The sequence below is a fragment of the Poecilia formosa genome, unplaced genomic scaffold, assembly GCF_000485575.1.
Source record: "Poecilia formosa unplaced genomic scaffold, Poecilia_formosa-5.1.2 Scaffold411, whole genome shotgun sequence".
NCBI classification, from domain to species: domain Eukaryota; kingdom Metazoa; phylum Chordata; class Actinopteri; order Cyprinodontiformes; family Poeciliidae; genus Poecilia; species Poecilia formosa.
In genome coordinates, this window is record NW_006800350.1 from 408721 (window position 1) to 429373 (window position 20653).

General features: G+C 36.3%; 1 protein-coding gene across 1 annotated transcript; it reads right to left on the reverse strand.

Moving 5' to 3' along the window:
• Nucleotides 1–248: 248 nt before the first annotated feature.
• pudp (pseudouridine 5'-phosphatase) lies at nucleotides 249–19220 on the reverse strand. The gene is made up of 4 exons (XM_007576600.2): nucleotides 19104–19220; nucleotides 15593–15811; nucleotides 14994–15223; nucleotides 249–770 (listed from the first exon to the last, which is right to left on the reverse strand). The coding sequence occupies exons 1-4, from the start codon at nucleotides 19171–19173 to the stop codon at nucleotides 594–596; spliced, it is 696 nt and encodes a 231-aa protein (XP_007576662.1). The 5' UTR covers nucleotides 19174–19220; the 3' UTR covers nucleotides 249–593.
• Between the last annotated feature and the right edge of the window lie 1433 nt (nucleotides 19221–20653).

Genomic DNA, 20653 nt, shown 5'->3' on the forward strand with positions numbered 1-20653 from the left:
CGGTTGCTGGTAATCTGATTGTTAGATAACATAATTAAACATCTACATCTACATCAGACTACATATGGCCATTGATTTAAATATACATGATGGCCTGTAATAAATCTCACACTAAAGCAGCCAGCAGTTCTCTGTGGCACAAGGTGCCACCTTTTTGTCCCACTTGTGCACCTGTCCTCCAAATTCACAACAATCACAAACATTGTTATAATAAGATGATTGTAAAAAACTGAAACTGTGGCATACAGTAAAATCAACTGAAATTGACTTTAATCATCTTTAAAAATCATAAGTAGGACAGGTTTACAAAAGCTGAAAAGAATGTTTGATTTCCACAGAAACAGTTTGATTTACATTTCAGAAGAGTCAACTCATCGTCCCATTAACTCCAGAGCTTCCATGAAGCCCTGAGGTTGATATTAAGATGGCAGTAAAATGTAAAATAAAAAAATAATCCTTTAATGCCCAAAGGCTGAGGCTGACTCTGAAAACTATCAGTATGATTTCTCCTCAGCAAATTAACATAACTGTTTCTTTGAAAGGATGTCAATGAACTGAAACACAGAGGCAGGAGCAGCGCTGCTGTGGCCTGTTTAGCTGAACGCAGGCAGGCCAAAGAGCTGCGGGTCAAACTCCTCCATGCTCTTCAGGCGCAGAGTGGCCCCCTGGGTGAGGCTGGGGGCCAGGTTGTCGTCAGGAATCATCACCACCTGCATCCCTGCAGCTAGCGCAGCCTTTACGCCGTTGGGGGCATCTTCAAACACCAGGCACTGAGAGAAAGAGAAACGACAGAGCTCATTAAGTCTTCCCGTCCTGCAGATGAAACAATAATAGGGAGCACTATTTCCATCTCAGTTAGTTTACCTTGGCATTCCTCTGAGACTTAATGTTTACCTCTGCTGGGTGGAACATCCATTTAATGGAGATTTTAAGGTCTGCTCCCTGTTAACTCACTACATTGTCTTTGTTTAGACTGTAGGACAGTTAAGAGACTGGAGAGGCTCTTAAAATGACAGACACGTACACACACACACACACACACACACACACACACACACACACACACACACACACACACACACAACAGTCTATGTATTTATGAAAAACAGCAGTGTTTCAGTTTAGAGTAGACGTATTGGAGCTGATGGATGAAGATTGTGATGATGATTCTGCTGTGTTTCTAAATCTTCAGCTTAAATGAACTTTTTGACAGTTTTTGACTCTAAAATAAGGCAGAAGCAGAGGAATGTTGTACATTTTTATAAAATATATCCACCAAATTGCTCTGTGTGTGGTTACCCTAACCCCCTAACCCTATCCCTCCCACACCAAGCCTGTCAGATCCTGGTTAAATTTGTAAATTGTATTTTACTGTATTATATTTGATCAACTTCCTGGTGCAGTCAGTCTAAGTACAGCAGCTAAGCTCAAAGGTCATGAGTTGCACTAAACAAATGTCTAATATCTTTAAATGAGATGATACAAAAACTGTGGAAATTGATTATATTCACATAACCAATCAAACATTTAGTTTACATATTAGATATTAATCTGTTTCTTGGTCATTTTTAGACAAAAAAGAAAAAGAAAAAACACAATGCTGACAACAAAATAAGACAAAACTAGAACAAAAACAAACAATATTTAATCTCCTGTCAATACAAAGAGTTGGCTGAAAAAACCTTCACTTTCTTATTCATGGAGCATCATCCGAATCAAAGCGGCAAAATCTTTCCTGTATATTATTCTAAAACATTTCTCCACTCGTTGAAGAAAACATAATCAAACCTTACTGTGATTGTTTAGCAAATGATTTTTGTACATTATTTTTAAATGTCACGAGTGAAAAGCACAGTTCGATGCAAAAAATAAGTTTTCTAAGCACTCTTGTTCTACAGATGATCAATCGTCATCTCATGCTTGACCACATCATCATCATACTAAAAGACATGAGATACTCTTTAAATCTTGCAGATATTTCTGTAAGTGTTTCACCCAAATGTCTTAGTGGACGCTGTTAATCTGTCCTCTTCCACTTTTAAACAAACTGTTGCAGAATCTGATATAAACAAACCCAGCTTGGATAATTACAGACCAGTTTGTAAATGACCTTTGAATTCAAACTTTTGATAAATACCAATCTGTGTTGGTATTTATTCTGTAATGCAGCAGGCAGTGGAGAATTTCCTGTTTTTGTCTAGTTAGTGCAGTTGGACCTTTCAGCAGTCTCTGACAGCGTTGATCACATCAATTTAATTAACATACTGCAGACTATTTGTTCTTTCATCTTTTTATTCCTGCTTAAATTTTTATGTTCTGTCTTTGTAACTGCTGATTTCTCTTTATGGCAGAAGTTTAGATATAAATTTGTTACTTTCATACAACAATAGCATTTCTTAATCCCCAGCAATGAAAACAGTTAACACTGATATCACTGAAGCACAACGCAAACAGTCATGATGCAGTGGAATAATAAATGCCATCTCACTGATCTCAGTATATATGCATTTTTCCTCAATTTAGACCTACGAATTAATCAGAACACTATATAGCATCACTAGGAACCCTTCTGAGGTGTCATAGTCATGACACGATGCCATGGAAACGACCTCCTCTAATCACTCTTCCTCCCCTTCACCAAGCGCTTTGCTAATGAGCCATGCACAATTATAAGGTATTTACATGTAACTGATCTGATTCTATAGGGAAGACCTTATAATCCTCACAATACTGGACACAACAGAGTGCCCCAGAAACATATTAATACCACCAAAACATTTCCACATTCTTAACCCAAACCCCATTTTATTGGGGTGTTATAGTCCACACAGTCAGTTTAGCGTTTTTACAACTGAAAATCAACCAGCATTGAGAAAGAAAGTACTACAAGTCATATACAAGAAACAGCAAACATATGGAAGAAGGTGCTCTGACCAGATGAGACCAAAATTTACATTCAGTCTAATGTGGAAAACATTATGTGAGATTGAAGACAAACACCCTCAACGCACCATCCCACCATGAAACATGGTGGTGGCAGTATCATGGTCATAGCTAATGGAAAGATGGATGAGGCTGATACAGTAATACAGTGGACCCTCTTTTATTTGTGGTCCACTTTTCACAGATTTTTCTGTGGAATGTAACTCCAACTTTAAAATGTACCTACTGATGGATTTTTTTTTTCATATCTCAGTTCAAAAGAATCCAGAGAGGGAAGATGAGATACCTGGGCGCCGTGACACTTGACACGCTATTAGCTTTCAAGCAAAAACTACAGAGAATCCTTGTTCTACTGGTTATGTCCTTAATAACAACGTGTCTGCACACTTTGTGCATACAATGCAAACAACTTTTTGATTAAAGAGGATTAGAGCAGATAATTTTCTGGCCATTTCAAATGGGTTTAGGTTGCTTACATCTAGATTTAGCTTACAGGTCCCCATAAACCTATAATGTAGTTTTATGGGGACTTATAACCTAGGTCCCCATAAAAATCAAAACCCCATAAACAGACAAATAAAATTGTCTTTTTTTTCTCAGTATATAAAAAAATACACTTAAAAATGATTTTTCCTGAATTAAAAATAAAAACATCCTTTCAGTGTTCAGCATCTCTGGCAACACTAGATTGGATGGAAAACTAATGTTTTCCATCCAATCTGATTGAATCTGAAAGAGCAGAAACTTGTAATAAGCTGCTCCAGTCATTACCCAAAGACCTACAGCTGGAACCGCAGCCAAGGTAGATCTTACAAAGTTTTGGTTCAGGGGTTGGATAAAACACATTTTTGGAAAAAAAAAAGGGAACCAAATATGAAAACCATCCATCTTTTTCTTCCAGTTTCCAATTATCCACAACCTTGTGTTCATCTGTCAGAAACTAAATACACTGAAGTCTGTGCTTGATTTGTGACTAAACAAGATAAAGTTCAGGGAGTGCAGTATCTGCGTCACGAAAAACACACATGTATGGAATACAAATCAAAGATGTTGTTTCTACTAATAGATACTAAAGAAAGACAGCAGCCATAATCACCATTGTCACTACACCCGGGATGCATGACTGATACATGATGTAAAACGAACCCATATACATTTTTCTCACACAGAACACTCTATAATTATAGATGACAAAGTGTGTTTATGTGCTTAGCAGCAGCAGCAAATAAATGACAGTGACAGATTGCTCATTGCACTTTTTAAATGATCTCAGTGCCTTAGGTAGAGTGAGTGAAGAACGTGTAACGTTCCTTTAATGATGTAAAGAACACAAAAAAACTGAGTACGGATGATGGACAGGAGCATCCAGGTGGAGTCAGAGGGTTTTGTCCTCATCCAGGCCAGTGTTAATGTTTACTGCAGCAAATATGGATGTGACATAGTATAATGATTGCTGTTAATTCAGACTAGGTTGAAAAATATAGATAGTAAAGAAAAAGGAAAATATAGGAGCAGGAAATGACATGACTGATATTTACAAACTTCACTAATTATTAGATGACACACATCAATCATCTATACTGTCTTAAAAAACTATTCTGACTTTGCAATGTCAGAATATTATGATCAGGTTTAACCGGCATTGAAGGAAAAAAAGGAGTGAATTTCCACCAAAAATGTAAAGATTAAACTCAGATTGTTTTATTGTAAATATGTGAAATTAATATAGATATTTCTGAGCTTTTTTGGTAAAAATGTACTCCTCTGTTACTGTTAAACTGTTACTGCTGATAATATTTTATGGTAAAGTCATTTTTTTTATATTGGAAAACCCCCTAACAAGATGTAGCCATCTTTTCCCCTATGGTTAAATCCATTACATTAAGTATTAGAGCTTTTTCTGCTCTTTCAAAAAACATTTCCATCATAAAACCATAAAGATGATCAATATCATCCACAAATTGAACCACCAACATTCCACACCGTGAGCTTTAAAAAGAATCAATACAGGATCGCAGAACCAAAGAAGGCCTGGAGTGGAGCAAATCAGATTCGACATACAGCGTTCCACTTAGAATAAGTGTCAGAAAACTACTAAAAAGTAAAATATATCAGTGGCTTGTTACATTCATTTCTATTTTAGGCATACCACTGAAGTGAAAAAGTGTGAAAAACTACAGCAAAAATAAATATATTTTCGCGACCAGATAAGTTGATCCATTCAAACATTCTGCCTGCTACTAAAAAAAGTAATACATATTTTTTAAAATCTTTTTATTGTTATTACAACTGTATGAAACAATATCACGATAAAAATCACAGTCCATATCAGGTGGGATACATACATTTGTAACTCTAGGAAATGGGTATTTGGTTCTAAGGTTTCCATACAAAGTAAAGCAACATTGAATTCATTATGGAAAACTGCTGGACATTTAAATTTCAGCTCCAGTTTGAGCTTAATCTGAATTCACTAAGTAACTGCAATAAACAGCAAACATATTTTTATTAGGAGATAATGTGCCAGTGAGCCGAGTTTAAACAGAAAGCATATGGTTCAGAGTAAATCCCTCAGACAGCCCTGGGTATTCATCAAATATCATAATTGAGTTAAAATGAGTGTCTGGGAAATCTCACTGCCACCCAGCTTCCTCTGCTGGGCTCATGATCTATGTGGGACCCTGCAGCCGGATTTACCCACTCATTTAAAGTCTGAGTGATAATGAATAAAGCTACACAAAATGCAAGGACAGGGCGAGTTTTTTTTCAAATAAAAGTAAGTAAAGTCAAAGGCATGGAAGTTATTTATGACTCACTAAATGTCAGAGCTGAAAACGTCCATCCTAATCAGTTTTAGTGTTATGTGGAGCCCGTCATTGAGTTTCACAACTTCTGACCTTTTAATTCTTCTGGAATCGGTCAAATTTGAAAAAAAAAAAAAAGAAAAAGATTCCTTGTTTTATTTTAATACATAGTCTGTCACCTGAAGAAGCAGCGAGTTATTTTCAGGTAAATTCCCAGTTGTTTTCAGACTCTGGTTCCATCTTTATAATTGTGACCATCAACTTGTCCAACAACAACCGAAGCCAGAAATAACTGCACTGCCTTCCAACATATGGAAAACTGCTTGTGATGAATCAGTGGTCAGCTGAGATGGTCAAACATAATCTGAACCTTCAAATAAGGCACTTTTTCTTACGCTGCTGTCTGGTTTACATTCCTTAAAGGGCCAGTATTAAGTGAAATCAACGTTTTTGAGCTGTACATCAGGTTGGATGTTATTCCGTCATCAAAAACATGCCAGAGTGCTACTTTGATTATTTCATGCATGTTTGAGAAATCTTGGTAACCTTTCAGCTCTGCAAAACATCTGTGTGGACCTAGCGCCACCTTCGAGAAGCTGCTCCTCTTGCAGTTTCCAAAATACTGAGGACTCCCCCACTCAGCTCCTTCAGACTAGCCAGCAGCAATTAGCAAACACCTGGTGGAACTGCACATCTGCTGAGATCGTTTCACAAGTTACTTCTCAGTGAAAAGCTGGCAAAAACGTTGTTAAAGGGTTAATAGAGGATCCATGTTGTGATGACTTCCTGAAGGTGGATTTTGAAAAAGAGCAGGACGTTTTAAAGAAGTCATATTTGATAGATACAGCATTTTTATAACAAGTGAAAGTTTCATAGTTAATTGGTTGTGCTATATAATGTCAGCTGGAAAATACATAATAATCCCCCTTTAAATTACATTTTGTTGCAAAATGCCACAAAAATCCTTTGTAGCCTGTGAGAATCCAATAAACTGTTTCTAGTTTCTGTCCAGGTGGCATTTCTACTTGACAGAGTGAGTAGATTAGAATTAGTGTTATGTTTGTTCGGCTTCTTTTATTTTAGTTAATTGGTAGGAAATTGAAAATCACTGATAGTTAATACATTTTATTTTAGTAAATCCAACCTCAAGTCAGCATCTAGTAGTAGTATTTTAATTGATTGTAAATGAAATCGATATAACACAGATATCTCGTCAATCTGCTGATAATGTACAGACTGCTGCCTGGAATGGAAGAAATTAGGAAACATTAATCTAGGAACTGTAATTTCATACAGTTAAAACTTTACGACAATACCTTTCCCATCTTATTTTGACGAATTTCAATAAAACGAATGGAGTCACAAACGAGTGTCTGAGATCCAGAGAGTCTCCTGAAAATCATAAACGTCTCTTCCTTCTTTGCAGATTACAATGTCGATCCTTTATTACATGAAACCTTTTCAACCCCTGATGGTTTAAGGAGGATGAAAGTGTACATACGCAGGAGGTTAGGGCGGGCCCAGAATAATAGTTGCTGCATTGTTGCAGCATCATTATCTGCACATCTGAAGCTCTTATGGCCAGAAGGGAATTCTCCGTCTCTTTCCACTCTGTGTGAAAACCTTCTCCTGCTTTACTATCGTTCAGTGTGAGCGATTTATAAATCACTTCTCCTTCATGAGGTCGCGCCGAGGGAAATCGGCTTTTAATGGAAGTTGTATGACATTATTTCACACAGACCAGTAAGATGTAGGTTAATTTGAAAATCATTATGTTGTGATTAAGAGCCAGTGTGATAATTATGACTTTCTTACCTGTCATTTACAGTCACAGGTGAACTGCTTGCCTGGAAATTCACAAAATATTTTGACATTTGGAAACTATATGAATGGATAAGGTTTGAGATGTAAATAAAGACATCACCATAGACAGTGAGCAATAATCAATATTAATTTAAACTCCTTGATGACAAGAGTCTGATCACCTAAAGCTGTGACTCTTTCTATTAAGGTGAACTTGAAACCACATGGACCACGTTTTGGAGTTATTGGTCACATTTTTCCTCTTATGTGGAATAACTTTTCATACTGTATTGTATCTTATGATACTTTGACAAAATACATTTTAGAGTCAAAAGAATAACCAGAAAAACTATATGACAGTCTGTAAAAGAATCATAATATGATTACAACACAAAGTCCCAGGAACACTTAATTAGTTTCAGCGAGGTCAACTGTACTTAAATCTAAGTAGAAATCAGTATAAATATCTGAAGTTCTGAGTGCTTGGAAGAGCTAGTGTCTGAAAGCACAAGAGAGAAATTTGGGGAGGAAATACAAACCTTAGAACTCACCTGTGAAAAGTTTAACAAGGCAAATTCCAAAACTACAAAACATATAATAATTAAATCATAAATCATAATTAGGCCCCTTTATGGCAGAGTAGAGGATGTGGGATTTCAAAGTATAGTGAAAAAGAGTTACTCTATTAAGAGCATTCAGTTGATGCTTCAGACTCTATGCAATGAAGATTGAGCCACAAATTCAAAAAGTTGCCTAACACAACAAATATATTCCATAAATTTCAGGCAAATCAATTTTTTGTGCTGAACATTCACATAAAATAAAGCATCAAAACAACATTAATTTTACACTTTTTGGTTCTCAGTTAAGTGTCTCAGTAAAACAACTCCATGTATTAGCTTCCCTAAAACTAGCTGACTAACTATCAAGTGCTTTTGGGAAAAAAAGGGAAAAGAATTTAACAAAAAACTGGAACTTAACCCAACACTGGATTAGCCACTAAAAGTTCTGGACTCGAATCAGAACTTTAGACTTGACTTGGACTTGAGAAGCAATGATTTGTGACTTCACATCTTATTACACTAGCAAATGAGCCAACAGTGGTGGAGACGTGTTGTTGTTCAGCAAAAAGCTAAGCCCAAATCTGGATTTAATAAAAAATACTACACAATATTGAAAAAGTTTAGAAACATTTTTAATGCAGTCACAAACAACCGTCTCAGAATCGATCCTTAACTGCAAGGATTAGAGAAAATGACGCACATGCTGCCAGCTGTTTTAGCTAGCTAGTAAAACGTGGGCTAAAGAACTGAAGTTGATAGACAGCAACATCTAACTTCCTTTAGACATTTAAACTTACACAGGTAATGATGAGTCAAAGCTAATAAAGCAACTAATGTATGGTAAATGTTAGCTAAACAACTAAGTCATTCTTTTTTTGCTCAATAATTTAATAGTGGAGCCTAGAATGTGTAATCATGTGTTGTCAGAATGAGTGATGAGTATTGTGAGCAGTGTGAAAGGAACTCATTGAATGTCCGCAGCCTGCTGAGGAATAACTTCTGGGAAGGTTTATCAAAAAAGAAATAGTAAATTCAGTGTTGAAACTGTAAAGCCCATTTCCTAATTACACCTGATTTAAATATCTGGATCATCAAGACTTCCCCAGGTGCAATGCTCTGTATGATTAATGACAGACAACCAACTGGTTCCTTTTCGCTCTCTTCATCAGTCTGAGCACAAACTAGTTCACTTTCATTTTTCATTAATCTTATTCCAACCTCTGAGCAAAGCTTTAGAAAAATAATCTGTCTCACTAACGGCTTTGGAACAATGTGAAAGACATTTACTTTTCAATCAACCCAGACATCAGAAGCTAAAGGGCCTGGACTTCCATTAACAAGCTTGGCAATATAACTACATTATGATCTATAATTACAATCATTATTCATCACCTATACTTTTGGTTGAAACTGACAAGATAAATGCGCACAGAATAAAAGCAAATTTCACCTATTGCTACAGATTGTGAGTTGGACTTGGGACTGTCTTTTGACTGGACAATTTCAACACTTGACTGTACAGATGAGTCTAAAACTAAATTATTAGGATACCAGAACAGAGGGCACGCTGGGCCTAGACCAAGTAAAGTTTTCCAGCAAAAGTACCCCATGCCATCTGTGAAGTATAGAAGTGGAAGTGTTATGATTTGGGAATGTTTTGCTGCAGCAAGACCTGATCAGCTCACTGTTACTGAGTCCAACATTAATCCTACTGTCTATCACAAGGTGTTTAAGGAAAATATGAGGCCATTTGTAAAAACAACTAAACTAAATCCGAACTGGACCTTTCAACATGGCAACAACCTAAAATACACCAGGTAATTCACTAAACACTGGCCAAGAATTAAGAAATGGAAAGCTGTAGTCCTAGTCAAAGCCCACGTGTGGATCTCCCTGAAATGCTGTGTGAAGTCAAAATGATCTGAATATACAAGAAACTCTTCAAACATCTTCAAGTTAAGAGAGGAGTGGGACAAACTGTTAGAGCTGGTAGATGGAGACAAGAAACATCTTCTTCCAAAGAAGGAAGGACTGCCAGCGAGGACGTAGTAGGGTGTCCTAACTTTGATTTTAATCACTAAAACAAGGTTAGTATTTTGTGTTTACCTAAAATTAAATGCATTTTCCAGAATGTCTCCATTTGTCAACATGACTGTTGTTCAGTTTTCTCTACCTCATCATATCTCCTGTGGTTCCCAGTGATAATTGACTTTTCATCAGAGTTGAATCAGAGAACCTGATTATTCTCTCTGCTGAATGTTACCACTTCATGACTGCTTTTTCTCTTAATATCCTTCTGCTAGCAGTTTTTCTTTTTCTTTCCCTCCAACTCCTCCTCGTCTCTTGTCGCTCATGCTTTATTCTCTCCTTTGCCACAAAGTGGAAGTCAGAGGGTGACGCTTCATCTGTTTTCCACTAAACGCTGCGTCAATCCCCCCTCTGAGCTGCAGTTTCATATCTCATCAAGAAAAATGCCAGTTCTTACTACGGTTGGCTGCGGATTGAAGGAAAAAAAATCAGGTGCATCATGCCACAGGCTGGACCCGTTTGCAGCAAAAGCCTTTCATGCAAGAGGACTTAGCATGAATATATCAGCCAGAAGCCGAAGGTATCTTTGCATAAATGCTCAAAACCTGAAAGATTAAATAACTGCAACATGACTATGTTTGTAAGTCACAAATATAAAGCTTTATTTCATCATCGAGGGAAATTTAACTGACACGAAATTAGACTAACGTTATCTTGTTAAAACTCAGTTAGGATTATCAACATCCCTTACATCTGTTACATGACAAAACAAAGAGGGACAGAACTTTTCATTTTCTTCAAAGTCAGATGTTTTCATGCATCCTTTTTTCTGTTTGGTAGAGTTACATTTAAATGGTTTGATTTAGAGTTAAATGCTGGTAATTTGGTCCATTCCTCCAGACAGACCTGGTAGAACTTTGTAGGCCTCTTTGCTCACACACTTTTGCATTTCTGCCCTCTAATGTTCTCTGGGACTGAGATAAGATGAAAAATAACAAAAATATGTTAAAAAGCTACATTAAAAATGACTGAATATCTAATCTCTGAGATCTTCCTTCAATATTTACACATGTTCTTTCCATGTGATCTATTTAGTCACTCCGTCTGTAAAACAACCCCACAACATGACTTACTTCACAGTAGGATGGTGTTTAAATGCTGGTCATAATGTACTGATGGTCAATATGACCAAGCACTTCATTTCAGTTCCATCTGACCAGAGGATGTCTTTAAAAGTGAGGTCAAAGTGCAAATTGCCCTTTTCTATTTCTGTTGGAGTAATTAATGGCTTCTTCCTCTCTGAGCAGCCTGTCAGTCCATGTTGCTACAGGACTTATGACATTTCTCTCCTCTCTTGCAGTTTCACCAGTAGCTTAGCACAGTCTTTAACATTTGTTCTGATGTAAATGTTCACATTTTACAACAAAACCCATTCACGTCCGGGTCACAGAATCAATCTTCTTTATTAATGTCAGGATGGCTAGACATTCCCATGCTTGTTATATTTGATTAGAACTGAACAGATGGATGAGAAAGCCTTCAGATATCTGGAAATCCTCTAGTAGAAAAGTCTTCTTATTCTAATATTCAGCGTATATAATCAGAGCTGATCATCCTAACTGACCTAAAACAGTAAAAAGTCAGTTGTATTTAATGTCATAAAACGACAAACAAAAGTTGAGTCTTTTTATCTAGTGCAAGTAAATACCTACACTCAACATCTGAAGGAATCTTGACATACTCATATTGACGATACAGTGTAAAAAGGTAAGAAATTACAGCAAATCAGAGTGTCAGTGTAGATCTGAGAAAAGCAGTCTTAAAAGATGCCTTAATGATGTCGGCAGTCCGTAAAGAAAATTATAAATGTACCCTGTAGCTTGTACCTTGTATTGCTTAGGATAAAAGGATAAAATAATCATCTATTTCTCCCTCCTCACACCATCCCAAGGTTTTAAAGTATAACCAGTCTGTTTAAATCATTGCTGCCTTCCTATGTGTATTTATTCTCAGTTATCAAAAGCTGTTATCAGCTTTGATCTGTTATTCTAAAACAGATACATACCGTAGGTCCCCTAGGTTTACTGTCCGTGTCTGGTGATAAATGGATGTGTTCCGCAGCAATCATCAGTACATCACCCTAAACCTTTAGTTCAACTTCACTTGTTTAATTTTTTTTTCTCATCTAATGTTTATACATGTTCATTTCATACGAGATATTTGGTTCCATAGTTGGACTGATCTAATGAAAACTGTGCATTTAACACAACTCAGCCTGATCTGCTTTCTCAAAAACTCCAGAAAACACAGATGGAGGCTTCAACAACCACCTGGATTAATAACTACCACAGTTTGTGGATTAACCAGAAGCACAGGGAACTACACTCTCACTATTCCTCTTCATTCTATACTACTTCGATTTACAGCACAAGTCACACAGAGTGACTACAGAGTCACTCTGATGACCGTAGTGGTCGGGTGTATCTGAGAAGGTTAGCACATACAGATGGTGGGATTAATCATCTTGTTCTGGGAGCTACTGTGGAACATCTGGAGATTATAGTACAAAGAAGGATTCTTTATAAGACACAAGAAAATTATGGACTGAGCATCCTTTTCAGAAGAATATCTTCAGTCAGGGGCATCTTCAGACCTTCTGTAGTACAGACCTCTATAGGAGATCCTTTCTGCTCACAACCAATCAGCATCTACAATAACTATGGAGAACCTTGGGTAATATGCTTCAAGTTGCTGGTTCTATTTTGGTTTTTTGACTTTAATGGTCTGACAGTAATCAGACCAGGCGTTTCTGGTTTGTTGATCAAAACTACATGTTTAATGTCTGGTAATGAAGATTTAATGAAATTAGGGTCAACTAAGTTTTCCCTCAATATATGTATATAATAATCTTCTAAAAACAATGATTTGTGTTTCCTTAGGTTAGCTTTGTCTGATTATTAAAGTTGTTTGATAATGTGAAATATTTAGGTGAAGAAAAAAGTTAAAAGACAGGACTGTTTAATGAATATCTCATGGATTTATATATGCAAACTCTCATATTGTTATCTATTCAACAAATGCTGCTCTTCTTTTAGGACTGAAGCCAGTGACACCGCCACTTACCAGCAGCCTTTTTATTGAATATTTAATCAATATTCTGGATTTTTAATAAGGGGATTTGTTCAAATTAACATCAGGCTGTCATTTCTGCCTGCTGTCTACAGTGAGTATTTCCCCCTAAACTAGGTCATCCTCACAGTTATTTGGTTCTTCTAGGGAAATATTTGGCAGCTATTTTAGCCTGACTCAACAGAGCAAAAGGCTTGCTGACAGTCTGAACACGCGTCTCAAAAAGCATCCGAACCCAGAAAGCTTCACAGTTTTGATCAAAGTGCTGGATGTTAAGTGGATGTGTGTCAGTGACATAACGTCCTGCCTGCAAGGCTCCAAATGGAACAAATTAGATGCAAATCTAAAAAAGGTGCAGGGTGATGCACAGGCTGCTAAACTCAATTAAAACAGACCAGATATTTTTGGACACATACTGACATGTAGTTCCAGATCTATTCGATTCACTGACACAGTCAGGTTAAGTGAAGGTATATCTGTTCACATGTATTTTTAATCTTTGTCTCCCACCTGAATGTGCAGAAGGTCCACAGAGTAGAGAATGATGACACTTACCTCAGAAATCTTCTATGCACTAAAAATAGGTATAGCACTACTGCTAGTTATCGAATCATTTTTCATCATGTTTGGTTTTCTAACATGTTTAAAGGAAGAAACTTTGGGTATTACAGCCAATCAACAGCAAGAAAATTGAATGGCACTGCTGGATTGGCTGATATGCCAAATGCCAGTCAATAACATATGAAGTAGCAATGTGCTGAGGTATTCCACCTTTACAAGGTGTTCATTTTTTATATTTCAGAGGTGATGTAAGAAAAATTGTCAAATAATTTGGAGCTGCATTCCACAGAAAAATCTGCAAATACTAAACCATGAATAGAAACAGGGTCCACTGTTTATTAATTTAAATGTGATCTTTGGGGGTTGAAAAAAACAATTTAACATGCATAAAATAACATTCCAGCACCAATAAAGTGATTTTAAGATTTCAGGTTTTTAGCTCTGATATTTGTTTTGTCCTTTAATTTTCTGACTTGTTTTAAGAAACAAATCACTTTAAGCCATCATCAAATGCAAATATTGGCTAAAAATTTTAACAAAATGAAAAAGTTCTGAAGAAATTGGGATATTGTCTTTTTAAATTGTGAGTCAGGAATCAGAGAATGTCTGGAAGGGAAGGAGTAAAGATTGACGTTAAAAAAAAGGAAAAAATTTGGTGAAAGGCTCATAGAGAAATGTCACTGATGTGTCGACACCAGAACTCCAGACGTCCCTCAGGTTGTTGCTTTTAACAACAGAACAGGAAACAAAAGCCCAACAGCAATTTCAAAGTTCATCACCCACACAAAAAATGTTACTCTCCCTTTGCAAAAAGCCCTTATGAATTTGGTAACCTCGGTTCAGAAAGCTTTACATGAGGTGTTTCTTAAAAACAAACTCATAACCTAACTGAAGTCTTCTACAGAAAATGCATTTAACGGAAATGCATATCACACCACATCAACACAGGAGGAAGGTTGGCCTACATTAGTTACCTTCAACACACAGAATCAGCAGCTTGCAATCCCTGACTGACTGTAGCTTTAAAACTTTTCCCACTGCTCTCAACAATCTTTTTAAGGTGCAAAGATATGTGTTTCACTCTGAAATAATTGTGTTTGTTTCTCAGCAGAGCATGAAAGAAACTCTGACACCGACTGTATCTGTAATCTGGAGTTCCTACCTTCTCTGGGGAGGCTGGGGGGCTGAATCTGCTGGCACACACCAGGAAGGAGTCGGGCTCAGGTTTGCCGTTCTTTACATCGGGATCATCGCCCAGAACAATGCGATCAAACAGAGCAAAAATGTTTGTGTGTGCACTGGTCTTCAGCTTGAAGGTCACACCAGCTGAGCTGGTTGCCACAGCGATGGGGATGTGGTGCTTCTTCAGATGGTTTACAAGTTTCTCCACTCCTGGTTCATGAGAAGCAAAATGACAAATCAGGTCAAACAGGGCTGGTTACGGAAAACCACACAAACCTTCTCTAAATGTTTCCAGTTCTGGTCAGGTGTTTCTGTCCACTCTTCATGGGAATAAGCACAGTATTCATTTCATAATTTACTTCCAATACAGAATAATTTACAAATACATTTCCATTGACCACATAATTACGCAATTTGACATTTTGAAAATAAATGTGTTTAACAGAAACATGCCAATGTACCAAAATGTAAGCATGAGAAGGCTTTGTGTAGAAGCATAGGTAGAAATGTGTGTTGATCTTACAATTACCTATTGAAATGTTTCAAACATGGAGAATGGGAGTGGTAAATAAGACAAACCTGGCAGAAGTTTGGCTGACGGAAAGATCCTCTCCTGTATTTGCCTGCTTTCCTTCAGCAGCTCCTCAGCTGTCATGGGAAGATCCAAGGAATCCCGGATAATCTGGGCGGCATCCAGAGCCTTTTTCCCCATCACAGACGACTTCACGTCCCAGGTGTACTGCTTCCCGAAGCGATCGCATATTTCTTGGAAAGACACTGTGTAAAGTCGTTCTGTGTCTAAAATAAGAAGACAAAAAGAGACAAAAGATCTCATCTAAAGTGCTGCTTAGGGTTCGCTATAAAACAGACATTTGGTTTGATGCCACAGACTAGCTTCAGGGAAATGGCTATAATACAAACAGATTTAAAGGTAGGGATGTACAAGAAATAAAAACCAGCAACGTTAACTTGGGAAATAAAATGGATATTAAACCAAATATTTTCTTAAAGTTAAACCTATGTTTGATTTGAAGACAGTGGAAGATTCTGATAACCTTATGTAACATAATATTCACATAAAAATCAACAATAAAATTGACAATATTTAAGCCAAGAATTAATTCTGCTGCAACTAACACAATATTACATTGTTAAAAAAACATGGTACTGAAAAGCAGCATTTAGCTGTAAACTGGATTTTGATAGCAAAAATAACTAAGAATATTCTGTGACGTTTAGCTGCACTTAAATGTTCATTATGCCCAATGATGTAATAGTTCTGGAAAATCTCCTTCATCTGGTCTGAAAATCAGCTGCTTTGAAGACTTTAAAACAGAAAGCGCTAGCTTAATGGAGTTATTTTAGTTTCCACACCATGACTGCCCAACACTACAACAGCATATTAAAGCCATTGAAGATAAAAGAAAAAAAACAATTTGCTATGGAGAAGTAAATTACAGCCAAAAAATAAACATAAAATAAAATAAACATATTTTAAAAATCGCATAAATTTTGAGATAAATTAAAAATAAATTTTTAAACAACGGCAAAACTGAAAAATAACAGAACATTTTAATTTTCCATTATTTATACTAGCATACATCTACCACATTAAAACTAGAATATTCTCAAACATTGTAAAGTTATTAAATCGTAAGAAAAAAAAATCTCAAGTCAGATGATCACGACAAAAAATGTACATTTTTAAATAGTTTATCAATATCTACTACTTAATAATAGGGGGTCTTTACCAGTTAATTTTTAAAATAACTGCTCTTATATTTTCTTTCTTTCTTATGGTTGTGACTTGTTTTTATTTGTATCAAAATGTTCACTGTAAATTACACTATTTTTAGCTGTACATTGAAATCTGTCTTAAATCATAAGTCATGTCTGTTTTTATGCAGACTACAGATGAAAATCAGCCTCTCTAACTAAACTATTATGTATTCATGTTGATTAATATGCATTGTCCTCTTTATATATAAAAAAAAAAACATAAGTTACATAAAAACACCAAGAATGCCCTTTAAGGTCTGAGTTCAGACTGGGAGAGTTTGCTAAAGAGTTCTACGTTTTTTAACCAAAATGGCTGCTGACCAGTTTGAATGTAGTGGAGGCATCAGCTTTTTTATTTGCTCTTTTTAAAATTTTGTTTCATTAAACTTAAAGCATATTATGCTGCAAAATAAGTATTTCTTAACAAGTTTTTTTAGAGAAAATTGGTGCTAGCCTGTAGTTAGAGAAACAAAATGAACACCCCACCACTTTTTAACAGCTGGGGAGTGAAATCATCCCAGCTCTGAGCTCCATCTTCAAAGACGGCTCTAACTCGGTATCAGATCCATACGGCCAGACTAAAACCAGATCACTTCAGAGCGTTATCTGGCACCTGATTAAACCACTCAGTTAGTCTTTGTTGGAAGCTATCAGGGGAAAGCTTCACACAAGGTGAAGATTAGCATCCGACTGTCAGCTTCCAATTTGGTACATCAGTAAAGGGCTATTTCACTGCTTCTGTAGTACAAGGACTAAATCAGATTTGTGGCGCCTTAAGATTTAAAACAGGTCAAACCTGGACTGAAATGTTCAACACTGATTACAGGAATCTGACGAGATTTCACCACACAAGGTCTAATCAGTAAAAATGGATATTGTTTTTATAACCTCAACTCGAGGCATTAAAGTCCAAACCTAGCCTTAAATAATTGTTCCTGTGTCATAAATGTGTCATAAAAAGTTTACTGCTTCTTCTGACCCCTTTTCTTTCTTTTGGAGAAACGTGCTAGCTGCATTAATTTATTCAGGGTGTCATGCTGTGATAAAGCTACAAGGCACATGATGCAAAATATGAAACAAAACTATTTCCATAGAGAATTTTGCCTCCAAAATTTGGCTTACTGTTGTTTGATTGGAACAGACCAGTCAAGCTGAAGGAGATTTGTTAAACATTTATAATAATAGATAAACTTGTGGATTTTTTTGTTTTTTTTTTTGTTTTGTTTTTTACCTCTGGACCACCGTAGAAATAGAAGAAGAAGTTTATAGCACTTTTTCAGCAACAAGGCAGTTCAAAGAGCTGCACCTCATTAAATTTCAGTAACTTGCTTTAGAAAGTAAAACAGATTTTATATATAAAATCTGTTTATATTTTAAGCATTATAAACAGATTTATAATGTTTATAATGCTGTGATTATAAACATTATAAATCTGTGATATATTTTAAGCATTTCAGTTCAGGTCATTTTGATGATTTCAGCTTACACGTCATGAAAACCCAAAAGTGCATTTCTCCTAGAATATAATAAATTGTTTATTTCCACAAGCAAAGTAAGCCACAAAGGTCATTGATAGAGAAGCTGGTTGCTCGCAGAGTGATGTAGTATGCAATGGAAAGTTGAGTGAAAGAAAGAAAGTGGCAAAAGTATTATCAAACAACCAACAGCACTGATACCAGCAAACTTACCTAACCTTAACCCCAAAGAGGATCTATGAGCTGGTTGTAAAGATTAAAATGATGGACACCAGAACCAACAATCACCAGCTCCATGTCATGCTGCACTGATGCATTTTGCATGCTAAAAGAAATCAGACCAAGTCTTGATGCCAGATACAATACTTGGAGTCATAGACAAACACTCACTAACTTAATACAGTACACCTCCACAAGTGTTTGTAAAACATAATAAACCAACTATATCACTAAATATAAACGAGTTTCAATTAATTAATTTATTGGCTGGACTAAAATTGTTGCTCAGTTAGATTTTAATTCATTAGTTCAGATTGAGCTGTTCAAAGGTTGGCCAGCTTCCTTAAACATCAAACTGAACTGAGATCTTTATACTTTATAGCGCCAATTGATTTATGAAAAATAAGCCGAATTAATTGTCGTTCTCAAAAGACAAAAAATGTCTTCGTGTTTAATACTATGTGTTACGTTAATTATGTGCGAAATCGCCACGACTTGGTATATTTTCCTATGGCGCTCGTTAGATGTGGTTTTCACGGCTTAAGACAGAGAACGAGCTGAAGTTCGGCTCAGATGACGCTGCTTAAAGTAAAACAACAGATGAACAGGTGGATTACCGAGCAATAATCCATCCATGTCGAAAATGACATGGCTCACAGGTTTGTAGCTGCTGACTGAAGTTGACATGTTTCACCCGGCGTAGCTTCGCGCATGCGTACTACACACTGGAAAGAGGAAACCAAAAACTTTACACGGACCCACGATGTACCGCGTGGATGGCGCGTGACATTGTTAATCTCTTGATATAAACCAGTTAAACTGACAAACACTTGCACGTCAAACTAGTATCAATGTTAAACTAACAAGAGTTTACGGGTTTGGCTCAAATACAACTTGGGCACTTCAGGGTTAGTTTTAGTCGATCTAGCGCAATGGACACTGGGAAATGCAGTCTGTTTTAGTATTTTCCTGGAAAGTCTAAAAAGTTTAAAAAATGCTTACTTAAATATTTATGAAAAATAAGTATAATATATTAGACATAATAATAATTAAAATAAGTCACAACATTACATTACTTACATTACATTACATTACATTACTTACATTACTTAATTACATACATTATGTAATTAAATTAAATTAAATTAGACTCTTTTAACTTCTATTTTCTAAAAGTTATAATAATGATTTTTTGTTGTTGTTTGTTTTGGGTTTTTTTTTTAACTTTCTTCAAATTCAGAAGTTTAGACACATTCCCTAAAGCTGTTCAAAAAACAAACATGTTTAGTGGGTGAAAGTTGGGAAAATGAAGGAGCTATTGTGGATCGTAAAGTCCTACTACATCCATGAATTATGGCTGACACACATAATTCTTTACCATGAGTTTCTTTGTTTCCATGTGGAAATTAGCAAAGCAGAAATACAGCCTGACATTCTTTTTAAACTGAAGCATCTAGATTTTCAAATTTTGAATGATGATAATGTCGTTGAGTGAAAGTCAGTCTATCTGTAAGTCAGTGTTGCTGCCATTTGCCAGGACATTCTTGTAAAATATATTTTTAATCTTAATAAGTTTGTATCCTGGTTGAATAAAGGTTGATGATGATGAATTAAATTTCAATCAACCTTAAGTGTCCCTAGGTGGCAGGGGCGCCGCCAGGAATCTTGGGCCCCATGACAAAAAATTCAATTGGGCCCCCCCTGCGCAACTACTGTTTCAGTTTCTTGAGTCTATCTCCATATTTGTTAAAGTTGTCACAATGTTGTGACAGTTTGCTATGAAACAGATAATCTGTGAAAAATATCAATCTCCTCCACCTCCTCCCTAAACTACTATTGTTAGCTAAAGTAATGCGCCTTTCTGACCAAAACAATCAATCAAGAGGCTCTTAGTGTTGTTAATCAACCTCATTCATTCACTGCTAAATGTGCTAATGGCAAAGAAACAACTTATTGTTACAGGAAAACTGTTTATTTGCCGTCATTGGTAGCTATGCTAACTAGACTGAGAATTCACAACAGGCTATGCTAGTTGCAGCACAGCATAGAGCGAGGGAGAGGGAGGATGAGCAGCCACATGAGATTGTGATTGACAGCGCTAAAACCCACCTCCTGCATCTGATTGGTTGTTTCTAGATAGCACTGGGAGAAGGCAGAGGAAATAATT